This window comes from Notechis scutatus, chromosome 3 (assembly GCF_049901735.1).
Source record: "Notechis scutatus isolate UNSWTSFEM ecotype Mainland chromosome 3, rNotScu1.2, whole genome shotgun sequence".
Taxonomy (NCBI): domain Eukaryota; kingdom Metazoa; phylum Chordata; class Lepidosauria; order Squamata; family Elapidae; genus Notechis; species Notechis scutatus.
This window is the reverse complement of record NC_142011.1, coordinates 124,673,258-124,698,236: the sequence shown is the minus strand read 5'-3', so window position 1 is coordinate 124,698,236 and position 24,979 is coordinate 124,673,258. Positions and strand designations below refer to the sequence as shown.

The window sequence follows — 24,979 nt, the reverse complement described above, 5'->3', positions numbered from 1 at the left end:
TGCTGCAATGGTCATAAGTGTGAAAACTGGTCATAAAGTCGCTTGTTTCAACACTCTTCTAACATTGAATGGTCACTAAATGAATGATTTTAAGTCAAGGGCTACTTGAATACTGCATCTACTTTCTAATGGATGCAGACAATGGTAGTCTCTAGATTAAGGATCCTAGCTTACTTAGTATAACTGAAATGACCTTAGATAAACCACCTTTATTTCCATTTCTGACATACTGAATAGAATTAGGTTGAACTGGCTGGTACTCTCCTTGCTGTTAGGGAATGCTTTATGTAACACAGTGGTCCCCAACCATCGGGCCCCGGACCGGTACCATTCCGTGGATCATTTTGTACTGGGCCACCTATTTTGCTTGGGCGCCGCCATCTTGTTTCGACGGCGCTTGAGAAAGTGCTTCCGGTGAGCTTGTCGGTCGTCGGTTGGAAAGTGGCGTTTGGGTGCTGAAGGAATCCTCGCGCCTTAGTTTTGTTGAAGCGGGGCAGCTTTAACGAAGAGCTGTCCCGATGGCGGAGTCTCACATTACTCAGGAGGAGATTAAGAAAGAGCCCGAAAAGCCCATCGACCGCGAGAAGGTACAAAGGAGGAGTTGAAGGTGGCGGGGAGAAGCGGGACGGCTGGTTGGCTCGGCTCGCCTTGCCTTGGTCGTGCATGCTGATGCCGGTACCGGTCCGTGGATCGGTCCATGGATTGTACCAGTCCGTGGTACAAAAAAGGTTGGGGACCACTGATGTAACACATTGCAATGAAAACTGCTATCCTGGATCAGTGTTTTGCTTGTGAGGGCTTTGAAAAATACATGAATGTGAGAAAGTTAGTTTATATTTATATTTGTTGATTTAATTAAATTATATGATAAAGTGAATAGGTTTAAATTGTGCAATGTTTTGCATGAATACGGAATTGAAAGGTGTTCACTGAATGTGATTTAAAAAGTGTATGATGTAAGTAAAGCATGAAAGAGAATACATGAATGTATTTCACTGTTTAAAAGTATGACAAATATGTGTGATGGGTCTTTGATTATTTAATGAATTTATGGATAATTGTGTTAAAATGCTTTGCTATTAGAAATATGTTGGTGGGGGTGTGAAATAAGGCCATATGTTGGGCTGAGAATCAGAATGAGAACAAGGTTAGATTGTTTGGTGCAACAAAGAGCATGGATCTGGAACCTAATATTTCTAAAATCAAAGTTTTTCAGAGAAAAAGTAGTGAACAGTTGAATGCTATATATGTATGGAGAAAAACTAGAGTAAGTATTTGTACTATATATCATGGTTGAAGATGGGACAAATAAGATGGTTTAAGATATGCAAATACTGGACACTCCCGGTTTGTCGGCTTCGCGAGCGGCAGGGATTCGCGAAGCTGCGCGATCCTGCTGCGCTAGCCGCTTTTGGTGCTCCGATCCGGACGGGTCCGGAGCTAGGCCACTGCAGGGGCAGCTGAAGATAGGGGGATCCGGAGAGGGGTTTGGGGTGTTGCAGACCCCTCCCGGCCGGCAGAACCCCTTTTCCCAAGACGTGCAGCGGGTCCGCAATGGCCGCCACAAAGAAGCTGGCAGCCGGGTAAGAATGTGCAGGAGGAAGTGGAGAAAGTTTTTGAAAAGAGAAAGTTTTCTTGGTTCCCAGGACTCTAAGACATATTTAACAAAACTCCTGAAAATTATGACTTTCTGAATGATACCTTCTAGAAGAGGAAAAAAGCGGCAGTTTGGTGGTGCTGAAAGGAAAGTTTACTCTCCTTCCCAACGGAATTAATAAGTGGACATTGAGAAACCTGTTTTTTCAGGTAAAACTAGCTTTATGGGATAAGTCGGAAGGAGAGGACAAAAAAATATTCATCTGGTTTGATTTTGTTGGAGGAGATGCCTTAAGGATTGAAGACAGAAATAGAACTCCAATAAGGCTTCAAAATACAGATTTGGACTTTCTTTTTCCTTTGTCTGATACTACCCCTGGAAGAGAAAGGGAGAATTTTGTCTTGGCTTGGATTGATTGAGGATTGTGGTTTGGGATTGTTTTACTTTTTTTTGAAATATCTTGGTTGGTGTAAGAAGAAAGAGGGAAAACAGAAAAGAAAATAAAAGATCTATAATGGCTTTTTCTTTTGAGGAACTGAGGGAAGAATATGAGCAAACAAAAGCAGCCGGTAAAGATGGTATGGAAAAAGCCTTCCTATTTTTAGAAATGGCGCTGGTTAACTATCAACAAACAATACAACAGATGGAGGCAGAAGAACAAGAAGAAGAAGAAGAAGATGAAGACGCCATCTTTAATGAATTCCAAAATTTAACTAAGAAAGAAGGAAGGAAGGAAGCGAGGAAAATGAAGGACTTAAGATCTAAAAAACATTTAAGAAAGAGAAAAATAAGATGCAAAATAAATATAATGATAGTAAACAAAAGAAAAAGGAACACAACAGAGAAGGGATGCCAGCAAGGCAGAGGCTAGAAGAAGGGGGGTAGGAAGATTTGGTGGGGGAAGAAAGAAAGGGAAAGGCGGAGAAAAGCCACAAAGTTTTGAAATTAGATGGGAAAAGAGGAATTTTTTTAGGGACAAAGGGTAAAGTACAATTTCCTTAAAAAGATTTTGCAAGGTACATAAGATGGTATTGTAACATCTGTATTAGAAATATAAAATTAGAATGGCTTAAGAGTTAATAAGAAATTAAAATGTTGAAATGTTTAACAATGATTGATTTTAAAATGTAATAAAATATTAAAGGAAAGGCAATGGGAATGTTATAAGATTTAATATTTAGATTTATTATTTAACTATGTATTTAATCATTTTGGATTTATCACTCTGTTTTTATTGTTATTAAAAGAAAAAAATTAGTAGATAGAATGTACCAAGCAGAATCAGATTGGGTATTAGGTGTTATTTTAAATATTAATCTAATTAATTTAGGGGAGGATAGAAAGGCATCATACTCTGATTAGTGATTTCAGGAGAAATTCTTTTTTTTTTTTATAAGGAATGAGATAGAGGGATAATAAAGAATGGGCAAAAGATACAAATATAATGATTTAAATTAAGATGGATTAAATAAGATAGAATTATGAAGAGTGAAATGTGTGGAGAAGTTTATATAGAAGATATAGAATGGTAAACAAAATAGGTAATGATATGTAAGATGAGCATGAATATAATTGAAGCCCATATAAAGAGAGGTACCTGGGCCAAGTTACTTTCCTAAAAGATTTTTTATATGTTTGTTTGTTGTGTGTTTATGTTTTTGAGAGTATTAATAAAACCTTGTAGAAATACAGAATGAGAATAATGGTAATCAAGTCAGAAAGAAATAGATGAAATAATAATAGTGAAATTGAATAAGAGTAAAGAGAAGTAAAGAGAAATTGGATAAGAGGTATTTTTATGCTCATATGGAAATGGCTTAAAATAGAATTGTAGTGTATAAAATAAGGTTTTATCTGACTTGTAAAATTTATAATGGAAAAAGGTTCAAATATGTAATGGTTGATGATGATTTGTTTGTCTTTGAAATTAATAAAATTTGCTTTAAAAAAAGAGATATGCAAATACTGGCAGAAAAGATAGTGGGTAGCATATGGTCTGCTGTTAGGAAATGATGCTTATTAAAAGAAATGCATATATGTTTGTGCAGCATGCTTTTGCTCACCTTGATATAAATATATAAGTGAAACTAAAGGCATCATAAAAAAATATTTGATGCAAATATCTCTATTTAATTCTTTGTATATAATATAAAGTTCAACCACAGAAGTAAGTAAGGATTGATCAGATATAGGTTTTCCATATTTCTGGCTTCTATATTTCTACATATTTCTCACCACAAAATAACAAAAAAAAAAACCACATCATAGCAGCCATTCATGCCACCCAAATTTGTCCAGCTGTACATGACTTTATTATTCCAAATCACCTATCCTTGATGACAAACACATCCTCTGCAAATCTGCTAAGCCATGTTGATTAAAGCCAAAGAGTATTATATATTTAATATCATAAGTGATTAAAAGGAACAAATGAGGCATAAATATTCTTGACAGTAAATAAATTAAGCATGAAATACTTTTGAGATCCAAGGTTTGTGAATAACAATTTTCATTAAAGAAACTGGAATATTTACACTTCATTATGACAGACAGTTCTTAAGAGTTTTTGCTTTGTTGTGTTTCTTGATTTCTTCTTGGGGAGCAAAAACATAGAATTTTTATAATTGAAAAAAGTCTATAAATAAATTAATGGTTATTACAAGTCAACAATACTTGTACAACCATGTAATTTCAGTATTGTTGGATGGAGTTTTAGTAACAATTTAAAGTAAAAAAAAAAGGTTTAATAATGTAATATATTAGTTTTTGTTAAGTGCAAATAAAGGAAAAAAATACCTTGGAAAAAAGGGGAAAACAAAGTAATGGTTTTCTTTAACTTTTTTTGGTGTTGCAGGTTTTAAATATTAGTTGACATGAAATAAAAATTCCTACAGTCATGTATTAATCACTTCATGGTTGAACTACTGCAACACAGAGTTGTCAAAAAAAAATTAATTTGTAAAAAGTAAAAGTAATATATACAAAGCACAATAAAGCAAAGAACAATATAATGATGTATGCCTATACAGTAGTCCTAGTCAGTAGTTCTTACTTAAGGTAAATATGCATAAATAATTATAGCGGAGAATGCATCTGGTTTTTTCCATTTAATTTGGATGTGATAAATGTGAATTCATTGAACTGAGCTTTCAATACAAGGAAAGGCATGCATAAGCGCACCAACGTGCCTACCGTCCCTGTCCTATTGTTTCTCTTATTCTTCTTTTATTTTTCTTATATGTACCCATTTCATGTATTCACAACTATGTATACACTTATACTTATTATCTTGTAAACAATTGGCAAATCAAATAAATAAATAAATAAATAAATAAATAAATATTCTGTCTTAAGTACTGCTGAGTTCAGATGAATATGCTTAGAGCTTCAAGAATATGTTTAGAATATGCTTAGAACTTCCTGTTCAGTCAGTGTACAGCCCCTTCTCCACTATGGAGAATCTCTATGTGGGACTGTTCCACCAACTGTAGAAAGCCTTGATGGGTAGAAGAGGTTCTCAATGACAGAGATAAAACCTCTATATGAGGAGAGAGGTAAATTTTCATTTTCAGGTAAATATATAAATGTTCTGCTTTGGAAAATAAATACTGTAAATCTAAGTTATATATGTGACAGGATAAAGGATCTGAGAAACCAAAAAAGAATTAGGCTAGGAAGAAATTTCAAATACATTCTCTAAATTTGATCATAGGAACCCAAATCTAATATTTATTTTTAACTAGTTTATTTATTTTATTCATTTAGCATGTTTATTACTGCTTCCTATGCAATTATCTCTGAAAGAGTTCACAAAATACAAAATATTACTAATTGTATATTTAGACATAACATGGACTCAGATGGAAGAACACCAGAAAATACTTCAGGTTAGACTGGGAAACTCAGATTGGATAGTTGAAAAATATTCTGAAAAAGTCTATAATAATATCCATATCATTGCCAAGAATATTACATACAACCAGGATATCAGTTCTAGACCTGCCATAGAGATGAAAGCCAGCTGGGTGACTTTGGGCCAGTCACTCTCTCTTTCTCTCAGCCCAGCTCAACTCAGAAGGTTTTTGTTATGGGGAAAATAGGAGGAGGAAAGAGTATTAGTATTTTTACTATCTTATCCTGAATATTTTAAAAATGGGATAAAAATTTAAAAAGTTGAAATTGAGTTTAATTCAAAGGAGACTTACATAACAGTAACAATGATGATGGTATAGTGTGGGTGAAAGCATACACATTGACTCTACATAGTGAGACAGAAATATAAAGAATAGTTCCAGTGGTAGTGAAATTACAAACACACTCTTGTCCCTGCTCACTTTGTAACATATGCACCATTAGTAATTTGTAACTTTCTAGATACATTCTTTGCTTCTAAAGAACTCAGTGGTGAATGGAATCAAAGAATATAACCACAAAAGGAAACTGCCAAAAAAAATTCATCATTAAGAAGTTGTTTTTAGTTGCATTTTGTAGCTGGCAGCTGTAATTTTAATTCTATTCTAGACTCAGTGTGTGGTATGTGTATATTTTGTTTTGTTCATTTATACTTTCCCTTTCTTCCACCCCTGGGGACTTTCTTATTCAGAATTCTCATTTGAAGGATTCTCACTCCCTCCTTTTTTTCTCTCTCCCTCTTCCTTTCATGTGCATAATATGAAGTCGGTTTAAATCACAGTGTCTTCTTATTGCTTTTTAGAATCCAGTATTTAAGCATGTTTTTGAAATAACCAATCCTTGAATATTTTGTTTCTTTTTAAAATTATAGGACTTTTAAAATGTATGTTACCTGATCTTTTATAAGTTTTTTCTTTTCTTAAAAAAGGTGTTAGTCACTATGACACATAGGGTGACTGTAATGAAAAAGAAAGGTAGTTTTTATTTTAAACAAATATATTTGTGCTAGAATAGTGTCTGGCAACTCTTTCTGACAGTTCTGAAGAATCAGTTACATCACATAGGGCAAGTCTGCTATAAACTCTTTTAAGTGTTTAATTTTTTTTAGTTAAGTTTTACTTAAGGCCTAATTTTGCCTATTTTCATTCTTCCTGAACTTCTTCAAATATTTTTTACATGTTTTGGGGCAGAGAACATTTTAGTACTCATAAGATATTTTTTCTCTGTGTATTTATGTTTAATTTATGAACTAATGTTTTTCAACATGCATGTAGAATAGCTTTACAGTATATTTGCAGCTTATATATAAGTAACATTCTCCTCCATGCTGCATCGAGATGTTAAGGCTGATACATCTGTTTTCATGCATGTTGGCTAATATAACTTGATCATCCCATTATTTTTAAATGTCTACTAACTAAAAAAATTTCAACATTGCACCATCATTACCATTGCCATAATTAACAATTACATTTTGTAGTCCAGCTTGCTGTTCCATACATAACAATGAAAACTATATACACTCACGCACACACATAAAAAGAAATGCTGACTTCCCAACTCAAATTGCACTTGCCTTCCAGTTAAAATGAAACAGTGGAAGTGTTTGTTTCCTAATTTATCTATGAATTTTTTGGAAAGTATAATAGAACATTTAAGGTCCAGAAATAAGCTTATTCTGGATAATAACATTATAGCACTTGGTGAAAATCTACATCAATCTATTACAACTGTATAATGAATGTGTAATTCATGTCAGAAGGGCAAGTAAAGCAAATTCTAGAATATCTTATAAGTGTTTATTTTCAGGTTGTAAAAGTTTAGCATGACAATAATTAAAAGTGATGAATTAGCCCAGTGAACATTGACAGAAAAGTATTTTTGCATATTTTTTTGTCATTCGTCCTAATTTATTTCTCATGTTCAAATATTTCTCATTAATGTAATGGAATTTTCTTCCTAAATTTTTACAGATGTCAGAGTCATAAAGTAATACCTACTTGCTGTAATTTTACAAGAAAAAAAATCAATTAATGTTACCTTGGACACATAACTGGGAATGAATGTCCATTAAAGATAAAAATAGAAGTTTGGCTAGATCTGAAACCTGCTAAATAGAATATAGAAATTATTTCATTATTTTCTTTACTTATCCTAAATTTGAATTCCCAGATCTGGATGTTTTATCAGAGTTCCTAGTTGCATTTGAAATTGATAGCATGGTAAGAAAAGGGAAACTGGAAAACATCTACAGAATTTAGTCAGACATTTTTGAGAACTAAGAGAAATGCTGTTCTCTTTCCTCTTCCCTTCCCTTCATTTTATTTGTGATTGGACATAAATTGGCCTTCAAAGAGAACAAAGCTACAGGATAATATATAAATAATATAGACAGTGGAGAAAATTGTATTTTAGCATGTCTGCATATATTAACTCAAAATACCATTTGTAGCATTTGACACAATTAATTTCCAAGTAAATATGCACAGGTTTGTGAACCTGGTTAATATTGCTTTTCTCTAAAACTACTAAGTCTAAAGAGAACTGTAGAAAATGAATATAAGCCTGTTTAATTATACCAACAAAAACCAGCTAATAACTGAAATGCTTTTCTTTCATTCAGTGTCCACTATTTTATAACTTTAGATTAATTTAAACCTATGATAAAATGCTTCTGATTTCATATATAAAATATATTTTAAGGAAAATCAGTAGTTCCATCTGCGTTGGCAGATTGACCCATTTATAATGACAAAGTAGAACAAGATTGTCATTGAAAAACCCACCAAGTTAATCTGTGAATTGGTTTCCAGTTCTAATAACCTACTGTTTATCCAGAGAATCTTTATTTAGAAGTCAGTATCAAGAAAAAATACAGGCACTATCTGAATAACTTTTAAAATTATTTACATTGATGTTGTTACTATCCAAAACGGATCATACTTTATTTCTTCTACATGCAGGTGTAATTCTAATTATGGTTATGGAATGTACAAAGTTTTTTAAAATTGAAGTTTACAAATGAAATTCATATCCACTGTCATTATTCTTCGATAATATTATGCAGACAGGAGATGATTGGATATTAATTGTTTAAAATATTTTATTTTGTAGCATTTTTATAGCAAGCCCACATTTAATAGGCAACATTCTTTCATTTTTTTCCAATTCCAAATTGAATACAAAGGGAAGATCAGTATCGGGGTTTAATTCTCATTTTTATGCTTATTGTTGGCTAGAATTTTTTCATATGGAAATGACTTATATCTCATTGTGTTTCCAGGGATTGTAATGTTCTTTTCTTCTCATCCTTTTCAAACCCCTGTTTATATGTGTGTATTTTTTTTCCTCTGCCTAGACCTGGTTAACCATTTATGTGAACAGGTCCTCAATTTTTTACTTTGTCCCTACTTTCCTGTCGTAGCCCCATCTTCCCCTGGTGTCGACTCCGTACCCTTACAGCGCACAGGCAGTCAACTCGCCACACAGAATGCATCAGCGACCTTCCAGAGGGCCAGCTATGCTGCCGGCCCTGCCTCCAATTACGCAGACCCCTACCGACAGCTGCAGTATTGTCCTTCTGTTGAATCACCATACAGCAAATCTGGACCAGCCATCCCACCTGAGGGAACCTTGGCTAGGTCACCTTCTATTGATAGCATTCAGAAAGATCCCAGGTGGGTAAAACTTCTATTTTTTTTTTCTATTATTAATTCATAAAGAGATGTTCGGCTGCAAGCATGGGTATCAAGGTGGTAGATTATTGCATAAACAAATAATCCAGTTCCATATTTTTTTAATGTAGTTCTATTTCATAAGCCAAACCAATTGGCCAGGAATACTGTTACAAAAAATGGACATCTATTAGCATTTTAATCTATTTGCATTTTTAACAACAGAAATAAGAAAATGGCACACATAAATGCATATTATAGTGTCCTTCTGTTCTGTTTTCCATGGAACTTCCTCTACAAATGTCTTATATGTAATTGATATATATTAGTGTTTTTAATTACTTTGCTGTTAGTAAAGATTATTTTGGGTTAAGTGTTTTTAAAATGCCACTCAATTTCCTAAGCTAAGAAGCTGGTGTTAAATGTTTCCAAGGGTATTTTCATATGAATTTTTATTTAAATATAAAAAGTTGGAATCAAACAGGATGTCAACTCATAAAACATTTTGTATACGCATTTTATAGTTGACAACAGAAAGAAGGGGGGAAGTTTCAAAGAGCAGACAGCAGTATGGAATCAAAAGTACATTCCATTCATATTTTCTTCAAATACTGATTAGATGACTGAAGCTTCTGCCGCAAAAAAATCTAACTGGAGAGCATGATTGATGGCTCTTGGCTATGGAGGTTTTTTGTTGGATGATGCACCCAGAGGGGTTGGGGGGAAAAGCAGGATCAAGGGTGATAGTTGAAGTACGCATCTCAGAGTTGACTACACCCAGGTAAATGCCAGACGTAGAATGTTAACTTCAAATAAATTTTTTTTAGTTTTGGGAGTGTGGCTCGAGGCTCATGATTTAATTGGAATAACTGCCAGAATCCTGACACAGGAGTTACTAAACAAACAAACTTAATTAAAATATGCAACTAATTTTTACAAGACTTCCATTGCAAGTATTATGGCTTTTATGGCATTTAAATGGGACAGACAAAAATGCAAAGTGTATCTAGATATCAATAGCCTAGGAGTTTTAAACCTGTTAGGCTTTTGCCTGTTTTTAAAAATTATTTTATACTTGATGAATTCTTTGGGTTCTTTTCCTTGCTTCTGTTATATTTTCTTTAACTGCCTTCTATTTCACTTTTTCCTAACAATAAAAAATATTTTAGGTAATTATTTTGTAAGTATTAAAAAGATAACATATTAAATGTGTAGAAACACTTGCTCAGACAAGTAGAGTACCTTAATTTTTTAACAAAATATTAAAAATATTTAAAAACCATGTATAATAAAGGGCTCTTTGTTTTTGTGCATATGGTTAGAGGGGGACAGTATTTGAAAATCACTCAGTCTATATAATAAAAGTTTTACACGGCCTCTTTGCTAGGACATTTTTGTTCTAAAACATATTTATTTATTTATTTGATTTATATTGCCACCTATTCGCCCATGGCGACTTGAGCGGCTTACACAGTGTAAAACCAAATTTGAAAAAAATAAATAATAAAAATAAATATATGTGATAAAATTTAGAAGTCATTGTGTCACAAATATGGTTAGATTTTTAAATGTTTCTTCTAAAAAATGTATAACTGTCACTGCTTAACACATCACTTTTTAACATGTTTCTATATGGAAGCTTTTTTAGAATTACAGAATGCCTGATAGCCTCATTTGCTAGATGGTCCCCTGTTGCATTATAATTTCAAATTTGGATCAAAGGGCAATCCATGTGCACAAATGTAGCAGATAGCTGGGCCTACTAGAATGGAAAGCTACAGAACATCTTGCAAGAATTCTAGGGATTTTCACTGGACTGCCTCCTACCAATCATAAAAAGATTGAAGTGGGAATCAAATGATTTCAGATGTTTTTTAAAAAATAAATAATGTCTTCCTGTTCGGACTGTGGTATGAATACAGACTGAAATTAGGCACACTTCACTAGCTATAATGAGATCAAACTTGACCTAGCTCAGCACAGAAAATATAAGCCCAATGCAGTTCCTGGTTAGACACATTACCTATAGCAGTTTCTAAAGCAAAGGTCCCTCTGCTTCATTTACTTGAAGATTCTAGCTTTTTGGGGGGGGATATAAGTTTTAATCAAAGGCAGTGAAAAATAAATTTAGCTCTTTACCCCATGCTTTTACCCCAGTGTCATTTCAGTTTCTTTTTCTCTCCAGCGGGAAGAAGTAACTGACTCTGATAAAAAATATCTTTACCTCAGGATGTGTATTCTGTGTCTGGCCTAAACTGTTCTGAATGTCTACCACTTAAGCAGCATTCAGAACAAGAACTTACAGAGTAAATGTTAAAAACAGTTCTGAAAAATGAAATCCAACTCTTCTGCTCTGGAAAACTTTTAACTATGTCTAAAAGTTTGCATTTATATAATTGCTCAATTATTAGCCACTTTTCTTTCTTTCTCATATTTCCCAGTTATTTCCCAAGTTACGCATGGGGGATTTGTATGAAATCCAAGGTTTTGTTTTCTAATTCTTTTGCAATAATGATTTCTGGATCTGGTATATGTATCTGCATTGCAATGGGAATTTGATAAATGCCTAGAAACCTTTGTTAGAAAAAGTTGAAAAATTAGGAAGGGAATTCAGCTTTAGCCAATATGTAACACTATTTCAGGCAGAGTGCAAGGTTTCCTATTAAAGTGCAAGTTAGACTTCCTACTTCTTGCAAATTATACTTGTGCTTCAAATAATTAAAGCCATGGATTTGGAATATGTGTCTGTGTACATGTATTCAAGTTGGGCAGTAATTTTGCTTTGGTTACACAAAGATGATTCAGAGCACATGGGAGCAGAAGTATAGCACTTGTCTACAAATCTTTAAAATAGCTGTGCCTTTCCCCAGGATTACATTTAATCCCAGGAAGAGGCATGTTGCTTTAAGAAGTGCAAGGAGGAGCTATGTTTAGGTGCCTTTCTAGATCAGAATTGAAACACTGCACAAGCCTGTCACATAAACACATACAGTTTAGGAATTCACCAAAAATATAATTTGTAGAGTTTGTGTTTGAAAGACTCACTTTATTGAGAAGGGGATTATGGCAATGCCAATGGAATTCTGCAGAGATGATCCCAATTGTTCGGCAAGAGAAAATATCTGAAAGAGTAGATATATTCACATCAGTCATCAAGGTTAACATTAATTCCAACTGAAAGGTTTAAATGCATCCCAGGCAACAAACATAGCAGACCTTAATCACTTGGAAGCTAGTTCTTGGTAACCCATTTGCATTGCTTAGTCAGCCAAACACTTCCCAAGAATTTAATTTTGCTAATGTAATAATTTGGCTACAAGCATATTCTACAGTTCTCAATCTGCAGCCCAATGTGCTTACCACAGGATGTGATTGACATAATAATTACAACTACAATACTGTTAAGCTATCCTGATCAGAGTTGGAGTCACCAAACAAATGAGGAAAGGCAAATGCTTTTCTCACTGTGTCTTAGTTCCTGCAAAAGTTTTTTAAAAAGTAAGAACAATAGTTGTGAAGTGATCTGAGTTTGTGGTTACTCTTTCACCTTACTCCGTTTTCCTTATTACAGCTATCAGGATTGCAAAAATGAAGACAACCATTAGATGGCAGGAGAGTTGCCATGTTCTGTATCTCTTTACCACCATCTACCATAGTAAAATTCCAGATTTTTGCAGTTCCAATATGTTGGCCTTGATCATTATTCTGGATTTGCACAACATGCTGATCTGTAGTTAATTATTCGATCTTAATACAGCTAGTTAACAACCAGTTATCTAATGGATTTTGCAGCTCAGAAACAGTGTGTCCACTTTAAGCTATGGACTGAGTTTGGATGATATGATAAAAGGACTACCAATATTTGGACTGCAAATATTTGAACAAGTATTAGAAGGCAACGAGGAGTCACAGTTTGCTGCATTCTTTGCTTCTATGTTTCAAACATTTGCAGACATAGTGATTTTGTAGATATAGTAGTTATACTATACTGATACTTAATAACACAACATAGTCAATGGACTCCAGCTCAACATCAGTTTATTATAATTGCTTCACTTTGCAGGAATACTAAACAGTGAAAAATTAAATTATTTTTTTTAAAGTATATTTAGGCTTTATTCAACCATTATATGGCAGTAAACCCTACTGCAGTTTTTGGTATTTCTTATATAGAGTTTTATAATATAGTTGTTATGGAAATGCACCACAGGCCTTGATTCTGACTAATGGAATGTTCTTGTTAATATTCAGAGGCCTTCCTCCTCTGGCTCTTGCTTTGAAAGTTCCATTTCATTCCCTCTGCTGAGTTTAATTTCCTATCATGTGGAGAAGGAAAGTTCCTGGCTTAGTATCTTCAAAGACTTTATATCAATAGGCCTTCTTGTATCCCTTGCTTTGTTCTCTTTTCAAGGGGAACAGAGCTTAATATCCCATATTCTTTGTGGACCATTGGCATTCATATTTGCCTCGCTATCTAGGAAGAACACTCTGTTCTTTTCACAAGCAGTTTATTCATTCACTTATTCATCAGGGAAAACCAACTGATAATAAAAAGTTGTAATTACAATCTTTTTACAAATCTTATTTTGAATATATTGTGAGAGTAAAATATGGAGGGCAGAATACAGGTTTAAGATAAATTGATTTTTTTCCCCTGGAAGTATTCTTACAGTAAATCTGACTTATTTGTTAGGATTTGTTTTCATGCAACATAGAATAAGGAATCGGCCACAGTATAAATTCCAGTATTGTACAGCTTTACAAGCATATCCTTTGTCTGCATTCAAGTAGTACAGATTCACATAAAGCCAAGCCAAAATTCACTGAAAGATTCTGTTACCTTGTGCCACCTTTGTGTCTTTGCGTCATACACATGCAAATAGATAGATGTGTATGTGCGCACATGTGCTGTGATGAATAAGGTGCTGGAATAGGAGTGGGGAGGTTCAGGTTCTGGTCTGCCATGAATTCCAGCTGGTTGAATTGGGCCAATCACTCACTTTCAGCCCTAGACTGGGAAGTTAAAAATACATCTCTATATCAACTGTTCAGGGACAGTATGGTGGATTACAGTCCTTAATCATTATTAAAGTGGCTTTCAGTGAATTGATTTATGTTAATAACACACACACACATGAACACATTCTTCAAGGACTGACAGAATGAAGCAAAATAACACAAGTGGGGAGAAGTCTTCAATTAACTGCTGCATGCCACATCTTTCGTTATTTCAAATAAATCTTACGTTCTTCATTATATAATTTTTGCAGTTTTTCCACATACATAATACTTATTCATCAATTTAATGGTTTTTTAAAAATTATACCATGTTCCTACCATTTGTAGTAGTAAGATTCCACCTCTATAAATATGCAACATTCTGCTGGCATAGGAAGTTGTTTATGCTAACCAAAAGCATTTGAGTAAGTAGCACAGCAAATTTATCACCATGAAAGAAGCTGGAAGGGGGAACAATACAGCTCTTTGAGATTTGAACAAGACCTTCAAACTGAAAGTTGACAGCACGCACATGTTAACTGTATTGGACTCATAATGTGATTATGTCTTTGGCTGTCATTACTGTAGCCAATTTATTTTTTCCACAATATTTTCATATTAGCTTTCCATTTTCATGGCAAAGGGGACTCTGGAATTCCATAGTGCTAAACACACTGACTAGCGTGATATTTAAGTTTTGTTTTTCTGTGTAGTAGATATAAGACAATTGTGGCATATTGAGAAAACCATATTTACACAAATTATTTCTTAACATAATGAGTGAACCTAATCTGTGTGGTCTCATGTGTGGTCTTAAATATATTAAACTGAACCCCTCTTGGCACCTGAATATAGTCCAGACAGGAATTATATTGAGATTAGATTCAGTGTGATCCCCGCCCCTCCCGCTTGAAAGGAAGCCACACATGAGCCATCAACATGAAACACCCAAACACCTTGTCAAATGAAAAAGCCAGTGTAATGTAGCAATTAAGGTGATTGACTGGGCTGCTTAGTCCAGGGGTCGCCAACCTTTTGGACCTCAGGGACCACCAAACTCATAATTTTAAATCCCATGGACCACTAATATGAATTTTGGCTGACGTTAATGGGAAAGTCGGTCCCATATTCCAGAGCTGCAATAGTCACAGGACTGGCCCTTTGGTCATCCTGGAGCAGCTGCTCCTCCACCCGGGTGCACCAGCCTGCCATGGAGCAGATGCTCCGGGATGACCAAAGGGCCAGTCTTGTGATTACTGCAGCTCTAGAATATGGGTCCGACTTTCCCACCAATGTCAGCAAGCCACCCCGGGGCGGATTTCCCTCCCCCGCCATTCGCCGTGGTCTTACTTTCCAGTTCCAGCTCGCATGGCTCTTCCCAAGGTAAGGTTTGCGCTCACCCGAAGAGGGGTTGGCAGGCCATGTGGGTAGCACAGCCTTGTGTTCCCGCACAGCTTGGATTAATTGCTTTGGGGGGACATTTCTCTGCGGACCACCAAAATTTTCTCGCAGAGCACCAGCGGTCCCCGGCCCACTGGTGACCACTAGCTTAGTCCATCCTCAACCAGGGAAGCCCACTGAGTATTTCAGGCAAGAGAGGCAAAAGACAGTAAATCGTTAGGAGCTTAACAATGAATTCTCTAATTTTAAAAGTGGGGGGAAAGTGGGCTTGTTGTATATGATGAATAAGTTTGATGTTCTTATATTATCATAATTTTAACCACTGGTTCAGGATTGCATTCAAAGTTGTTTTCAAGCTAAGTTGTCAAGAAAATAAAATGATGATTCACGAATCCTTTTTCCTGATTGCTTGTTCCCTTATAGTTAAACTAAGTAATAATCATTCAGGGCAGCATATGTAAAATAGGGGGATCTTCTGTATGAATATAGGTAGTCATCGACTTACAACCACATCAGAGCCCAAAAGTCCTGTTGTTAAGTGAGACATTTGTTAAGTGAATTTTGCTCCTTCCTTGCCACAGCTGTTAAGTGAATCATTGCAGTTGTAAAATTAATAGCACGGTTCTTAAGTGAATCTGGCTTCCTCATTGACTTTGCTTATCAAAAGGTTGGGAGCAGCAATGGTCATAAGTATGAACCAGTTGCCAAACATCTGAATTTTAATCACATGGCCATAGGGATACTGCAAAGGTTTTAAGTGTGAAGAATGGTCGTAAGTCACATTTTTTTCAGTGCCATTGTAACTTTGAACAGTCACCAAATGAATTGTTGTAAGTCGAGGACTACCTGTATTACTCATTGGTTTTTTGCATTTTTATTTTATTTTACAAAAAAAAACCTAAAAATTCACTAGATATTTTATCTTCATAATAATTCTCTTTGTAAATCCATTATTTGAATATAATGAATCCGTATTTGTGCTTCTTTTCTGAAAGTGATTTAATGAATAGTTGAATATCACCAGGATTAAAAGAGGATAGAGCTTAACAGTCAGCCTTAAATAGAAGAAGGTAAAAAATGTAAAGACAGCTTTTATTTCCCCCTTTTTCTTTACATTAGTCTCACTTAATGGGAGAGTCCATTTGTTCTTTCCCACATAGTTCTTAAAATGAAATTTATCAATGCACTATGCGACAAAGGATTTTGTTTTTCAGACAGTTTGTTGCAGAACTGGTTGCTATTAATTAATAACAGATAACAGATAATCAGAGTTGGAAGGGACCTTGTAGGTCATCTAGTCCAACCCCCCGCCCAAGCAGGAGACCCTATACCATTTCTGACAAATGGCAGTCCAATCTCTTCTTGAAAGTCTCAAGTGATGGCGCTCCCACAACTTCCGAGGGCAAGCTGTTCCATTGGTTGATTGTTCTCACTGTCAGAAAGTTTCCCCTTATTTCCAGGTTAAAGTTCTCCTTGTTCAGTTTCTATCCATTATTTCTTGTCTGGCCTACAGGAGCTTTAGAAAATAGCTTGACCCCTTCCTCCTGTGGCAGCCCCTCAAATATTGGAAGACTGCTATCATGTCTCCCCTGGTCCTTCTCTTCACTAGACTAGCCAAGCCCAGTTCCTGCAACCGTTCGTTGTATGTTTTAGCCTCCAGTCCCCTAATCATCCTGGTTGCTCTTCTCTGTACTTTTTCTAGAGTCTCAACATCTTTTTTATAATGTGGTGAACAAAACTGGATGCAGTACTCTAGGTGTGGTTTCACTAAGGCTTTATAGAGTGGTATTAGTACCTCACTTTATCTCAGTTGTATCTCTCTGTTATTCTATTGCTGAGAAGAAATGGTGGACTGAAGTCTCCCAGCGCTTAACAATTATACCACTTTGGCCCTTCATTTGCCCTGCACTTTTTTTTATTTTAAAAAGTGAATGAAAAAACTTGCATAAATAAGCATAAAAAACTTTGCTTAATGTACAAAACTGTCCTATTACGGTTCATATATTATATTTGCATCAAATATGATGCAAATATATCATGTTATATCATTTTGGGTTTTTTTAAGTGCTTGATTTTGCTCAAATGTTCTCCCCTTAGGTAATATGCATCTCATATCTATTTCCATAATGTTTTTCACTGAATTTCATTATTGCAGCTTTTAAAATACCATTTATTTCAATACAGATTCTAAAAATTTGCATTAAATAAAATAGCTTGTAATGTTTTCATGTTGCAGATTGACAGATCTGAATTAAAAATCAGCTTTATACTAAATTAGTCCAAATGTTTTGCTGTTGATTTGTAGCATTGGGCTCCCTGAATTCTTTCTCCTGACAACTACTTTCTTGGGGCTCTTAAATGGAACTACTAGCAATTCAACAAAGGACCTGTTTATGTTCTTTATTCAACAAATGTGTACTAATCAGGCAATAATATATACTCTCAGCTTTAAACCTGATATAACATAAAGTTGCCAAAAGTCATATATAAGCCTAATTTCATTAAATGCTTGCTTTACTAGCTGCTTACAAAAATATGGAAATAATTATAACAATATTTTGTTCATTAATTGTTAATTAAGAAAGTTTTGTTGAGAAAGGGAGAATTACAAAACAACAGATGTTTTGCTGAAGGGTCATTCCATGTCAAGTGGTCTGGGGGTCCCTGCTCGACCATTACGGATTTTGATGAAATTTTGTGTGAACATGCACGCATGTCCCCAATGAACATTGGTAAAGTGTTACATTTGCCGATGCAATACTTGCGGAGATATAGTCATTTGTTTGACTCCATACCACAGCCTTCAACAGTATGATTCTGAGGTTCCAGCAACTTTGAGACATAATATCTCCAGCAATAATTTGTTGAGAGAAACAAAACTTGGCCATCTTGTACAACTTTTTGTGCTCTATTAAACAAAATAATAAAAACATTCTCATGAGTGATCTCAATCTAGATAATTTGGAGCAGAGTTGGCTGAAAATATTACAGCTCAAAAAAAGGTTAAAGTTTGGCTTTTTATATCTCTGGAAGGAAAGGTATGGTAAACGTGAAACTTTGCATGTAATAACTTAGCAACACAAGGCTTTTGAATATAAAATTTCATTCTCCTACTGCTTTCCACTAGTTTACAATTGAGTATAAAGTTTTCATCACTGACATATAAAGCCTAAAATAGGGACAAAGTTGAGGACATTGCTATGGCAATGTCACATGCATTCTATTATTTTGTCGTCTTGATTGTTTTATATAGGCATCATTACTACTATTATATTGTGTTGATCCATGCTGACATTGTCACTTGAACCAGCAACCCCATCGCACTTGAACCAGCAACCCCATCGCACTTGAACCAGCAACCCCATCGCCATGGGGCATGCGATAGCCATGCAATACCACCCACGGTTGGGTTTCTTGGTTCAGGATCCCAAGCCTGTAGTTTGGTTTCTTCCTCAAGGTTCCAAAGCCTTGTGTGAGTATCTGTCCCAAGCCAATGGTTGGGCAGCTTATCCTAGGTTCTCAAGCCTAAAGTTGGTATATTATATGGTTTCCAAGTCGAAGTCCATACTGTTAATTTGAATTGCCAAATTCCAAAGATTGCTTATTTATTATTGAATTTACGCGCCGTGTTCACAGAATTTGAAGAAACCAATTTCAGAACCATATTTGTTTCAATATGCCACATACAGTTCTTTTAGATTGCACAATAGCAACTGCTTTTGTTTGTGAACCTTGACACCATCAAGCTGAACAGAAACACAATTCTTTTTGCCAGGGCATATCCTGCTAAATTTGTCATCCTTGTAGAAATCTCAAACTCTGTCAGCAATTTCCTGAAATGCCAAACATTTTTGCTGTCACTGATATCAACCAACTCTTTGAGGCCAAAGTCAATAATTGCACTTTCATTGAACTATCGGATATTTTAATTTTTGTTTTCATGTCTTCAATTAGGTCAGTGTAATCCTGGCATGACTGGCAGCAGACTTGCTGGCTTGCCCAATATCTTCAGCTGCTACTCCAGTGGCATTTATTTTGTCTGCTACCATTTTCTGCAAGCGTTCAATTTTTCATTTCACATAGCCAGTTTTATCCCTACTGCTCAACTTCCGAATTTTTAATGGAGAAGTTCTTAAATTGGTCAAAGTTTCATTAACAGTTTCCAAAATGTCCATATTGTAATTATCCGATGACAAAGAGTCTGCCATGTTTTGGACCATGGAAATGTATTTGGCTTTATACTTGGAACAAATATTTTGACCCGGCTTCACATTTGTTTTCACCACTTTTGTTAAATCATTGGGCATGGCTAGATCAACTTTCAACAGCCCATGTTTAGCTAGTACTTTTGTTTGTCAAATGGGTTGCAGCACGACTTTTGCTTCATGTACTTTTTCAGATACATCGCTTCGTGATGCAAGCAGATTTGATTATTGTCTATGAGCTCAACCTCCGATTGCCGAGTAATGAGTATTTTTTCTTCGACGGACAAACTGTCCACATAATGCAGCCCTATTTTGTTGGAATAAAATGAACCATGGTGGCAAGTTGATGACAATTTTTCTCCAACAATGCAACAATGTTGATTCGTCGACATCCATTTTACATATTATGGAAATACGCAATAATATAAAGTGTAGTATTGCAAAATCTGAAACACAGAAGTTATATAAGGTTCTAATGTTATAACAGAAATATGACAACTACACCTGTTCAGTTCAGAATCCTATAGCCACAACAAGCTAACATGTGGCATCACTAAAGTGCTTACAGCACATTTAACTGCTGCAATTAGTGTAGAAGCATCACTAGTAGATTAACAAATTCCTATAGCATGCAAGAAATTAATTACACACTTTAAACTCGAGCATAAATGAAATGACAATGGCACAATATACTGTAAAAGAATGTATGTTGATGTACATGATGTTGCCTCAACTTTGTTCCTATTTTTAAGGCTTTAAAAATGAAAAACCAACCCTACTTTTTAGGGGGGTTAAAACATGCTCTTTGTAATGAGAATGAGTTAACAGAGTTTCCAGAAGGTCTTTTTTTGTAAAAGTGGGCTGAAAATACCCTACTTTTGGCATTTTTACAAAAAATGTCAACTTTACACTCAATTTGTAAACTATTGAAAAACAGTAGGAGAATTAAAATATTAAAAACTTTGTGTTGCTAAGTTATTACGTGCAAAGTTTCATGTTTTATCATACCTTTCCTTCCAGAGATATAAAAAGCCTAACTTTAACCTTTTTTCAAGCTACAATATTTTCAGCCAACTTTGGTCTAAATTACATAGATGGAGATCACTCATGAGAGTGTTTTTATTGTTTTGTTTAATGGAGCATAAAAAGTTGTACAAGATGGCCAAGTTTTGTTTCTCTCAACAAAATATTGCTGGAGATAACTATGTCTCAAAGTTGCTGGAACCTCAGAGTCATGCTGTAGAAGGCTGCGGTATGGGGTCAAACAAATGACTATATCTCTGCAAGTATTGCATCAGCAAATGTAACATTTTACCAGTGTTCATTGGAGACGTGTGCATTTTATTGAAATCCATGATGATCGAGTGGGGCACTTTTCTGAAATCAGACCACTTGACATGGAATGACCCTGAAGATAATGAAAAAATCTGGCAGAACCAAAAAACATTTTTAATCAGAATTGTTATCTTTTCTTGTAAGAAAAATATTGCATTTGGTCATTGCTATTGTTCCATTAAGAAAATTAACATTTATCAAACCCTTTTGATACAATTTTAAATTTTCTAAATTTCTACACCTAAACATTTAGATTATTTTTTTTTGCCTATTATAATTTTTGGGTGTAATGTCAACTTGACAAAATATATCATGTTTCAATTCCCCAAATAAAGAACTTTTTAAGTATTTGTTAATTTTGGGATGAAGATTTTGGAAAGAAGTAAAAAATAGTATTACATTATTAATACAAATAGTGTTGAAAACAAACATGTTTATGGAAGATTCAAATTAAACCAATGTCATCTAATTCACTGAGTCTAAGACATTGCTTGATTTCATGACTAATTGTGGTTGCTTAATTTCATGCTTTGGGAAAGGGAATATAGTTTATAGATTTCTATTTCTTTCTACAACAGTTTCAGGGGAACAAAACAAAAATAATATGTAATGTCGAATCACAAATATTTCAACAGAAATTCTCATAAAAATTGTGGTTGCTTTTTCTAAATCTCAGTCATAAGAAATTAATGTATCTGTTCTATGTAACATGATGTAAGAAAACATACCTAGGAAAGTCATGTCTTCAAAATATATTGAATTAATCAAAAATTACTGATTAAAAAACTTTTGTCAAAATATGTGCAACCTTGCAATCATAACAGCAAGTTACTATCTATAAAAGTAAAGAAGAAACAAATTTGTGATGTCTATTTCAGGGTTAGACTTCTCCAGTTTAGATTTCTAGAACTCCAGTATTTACTACTGAAATCAAGGTATCATTTAGTTCTTTATGAATACTTCATGATTTGAATAGCATGTGGGAAAACAAATATTATGTAAATTATGTGAAGTTCAATATTAGCAATTGTACTTGCTCTGTACTAAGCAGTCACATTTCTAGAATCGTTGGAATTCATAATAGGGAAGAACTTTATCACTAACTGGATCTGATTGCCAACAGACTGAAGTGTTTTGCAAAGAATGAACTTCAATATATTATAATTTGTGGCAGAGATGTGTTGCTAACAAAGATGAAGGTTTACTGAGAACCGTTTAAGAATCTGAACTTGCTGTTAGTATAGACTGATGCATGCTGGAACTTTTCATATATTAAAGGTTCTGTACCTCATCCATGAATTTGTGCTATTGTTTGAAACCTTTTTGTTGTTCTACCAAAATTATCATGGGCATGTAAAATGTGTTTTTGTGCTATATTACATCACTGTTCAGAGAAGTCTTATTCATCATTATCTAGCATAAATGGCCTCCTGCATATTTTGTCAGATTATATTCTGGGTTATACATTATCATCCACATCACAATATTTTGGAGAGAGAGAGAGACAGAGAGACAGAGACAGACAGACAGACAGACAGACAGACAGACAGACAGACAGACTTTAGATAACAGACTAAAGGTCATCCTTATGTCTCATTGCTTACCTGGATTTGAAAACAATTAATATTCAGGGAATATACAGAAAAATAATAATACAGGGTTAGATCCATAAATGGATATCTGTTCACACAATCGGGATTTCTTCCTATTGCTCTACATTTCATCTTAAAAGCCTTCTATAAAAGTGAAAAGAATCTGTTCTCTGTGTTGTAAAGTAGATATGTTGGGCTAGAATATCATTAGTTGCAGGAGAGGAGGAAGTCCCTTTGTATACATAAATAGATGCACCTACCCAAACTCAACTAGAGGTGTCTGTGGGCATAATGAATTAGAAATCCTTCTTCTGGTGTTGCCAAGTGGAAAAAAACAACTTTTTTTTCTGACAGTATGCTAACATACCATATAAAATAGGTTAAATTCAATCTGAAGGCATGCATAAATTAAACTGAATTTATATTTATTGTCACAGCATTACATATCATGAACCCAAGTCAGCAATATTATATAGTATTATAGTGACACTAGTAGCAACCTTCTGCAGACATGTTTTAAATCAAAACGTTAGTGTGCATTCATGTTTTCACTGCTGTGTTGTTCTCAAAAACTATTCTCACCTCTTCCCCCACTTCACATGTGTCATTCCTTAAGTTGAAGCTAAGTATAAAATCTTTGACAGTCCTTAGCAGTTGAAGAAGATGGGGACAGGGGGAGGCAAGAAGGAATTAGTATTGGTGATAAAATATAGCTTTTAAAAGGAGGTGATTCTCTATAGAGATAGCCAGAAAAGAAGATTCCATAATTGACTTGTTACAAGATGAATAGATGAATTAGATGGTGAAAGGCCTTAAAACTGGAAATTTCATATGAAATATCATGGAACAGTTAAAATTGAATAGCTTGGAAAATATGATTTCTTATATTGCCCTATAGGTTTCATGAAGCAAAGCAAGAATTCTCATCATTAAGAGTATGATAGATAGTCAAGATACCCTGTCTTTGTTTCTTATCTTTCAGTTAAAACCTAGAAAGTATCTTAAGTCAGCTATAATTGGTTTATGACTTGTTATGTTTGAAAAAGCGGAGGAAAAAATAAATCAGTTTAATGCTGATATTTCAGCAAATATTTCAAAAGTTCAAGTATTTAAGCAATATAATTTATAGATTTATTAATGTGACATATAAAGAGGTGACCAATTCAGATTAAAGTACCAAATTCTGTAAAATTAGAGAAGTTTTGCATTAAGCATTTGTTTAGAATAAATGCTCCTAAATCCAACGAGAATTGCCAAAGCCCTATTCAGTTCCTTAAGTGAATTTACATTCATATATTTATGGTGACAATGCTTCCCATATTTTTTTTATGTAAGTGGGTTTTATAATAAGTGGTCTGTACAATTCCAAAGTACAGAAAAACAAAATTAACTACAGAATATGCTTTTAGTGAGCAAAAAGAGCAAAGCTCTAAAGCATGTTAAACCTCTCTTCATGGGGTTGGGATTGGTACTCCTTACAAAAAAGGAATCCTAATCATATCTTGAATATTCACTTTTGCAATTTTCAGATGAAACTATTATCATCGTGGGTTGAATCCTTGCATGCAGTACAGCTTATTCGCTTCCCATGTAGGACAATCCCTTGACAAGATTTGGCAGGCAGAAATATTGAATTCTTTTTCATTCTTAGCAGTGCTCACAGGGCGCCTGAACAGCAGGTGTGCAAATCATTCATAGAACTACTTGTGGTTATAGATTTATATGTGAACAGAGACCTCCATTTGCCTCCTCCAGCATACCTATGTTTAACCTCACATCATTATTTGAAATTCATGCAGTTTCCTGTGGGCAAAATCTGTAGTTCTCCATTCATTTGCAGAATTGAGAAAAGCAGTTTTCTGCAAGTTACTGGTACTTCTGATTGTCACCTTTTATTATAACAGTGAAGATGTATTTTGATTAAAGATCTCTGGAACTGAGACTGTTAGAATTTTCCTAAACAGAATTATTTTCTTTCTACCAGTTTGACATCTGCATCTTCATCAGTCTACTTGCTTTCCATTCTAGAGATTTCTTTAAACAATTTTTTTGAAGCAAGACTGACAGATACACTTGGATTACTTTCATACTGAAAGATTTATATTTGTCTTATGTTTGTTTATGTGTAAAATCCTTATCCATAAGATTTGACTCATCATGTCAAGTTTAACTACCTCTTATAAGTATTTATCAATTTTACTGATTTCTTATTTGTTATATATGTTATATAAAATGTATATGATATGACACATGTCAGAGCTTAAT

The 24,979-nt window shown here is 34.4% G+C and overlaps 1 protein-coding gene across 17 annotated transcripts in view; it reads left to right on the top strand.

The window, feature by feature from the left end:
* The window catches only part of CTNND2 (catenin delta 2), a 492,160-nt gene that overhangs the window by 301,780 nt on the left and 165,401 nt on the right, over nt 1-24,979 (top strand). For 13 of the 17 annotated variants that reach the window (XR_015748772.1, XM_087961146.1, XM_087961145.1 and 10 more), the window contains one exon: nt 8,868-9,186. Coding sequence is in view for 16 of the 17 variants with exons in the window: in XM_087961146.1 (XP_087817272.1) it covers nt 8,868-9,186 (319 nt within the window). In the remaining variant the exon portion in view is untranslated. The remainder of the gene's footprint in view (nt 1-8,867; nt 9,187-24,979) is intronic. The other 4 variants (XM_087961147.1, XM_087961143.1, XM_087961157.1 and 1 more) reach the window with 1 other exon arrangement.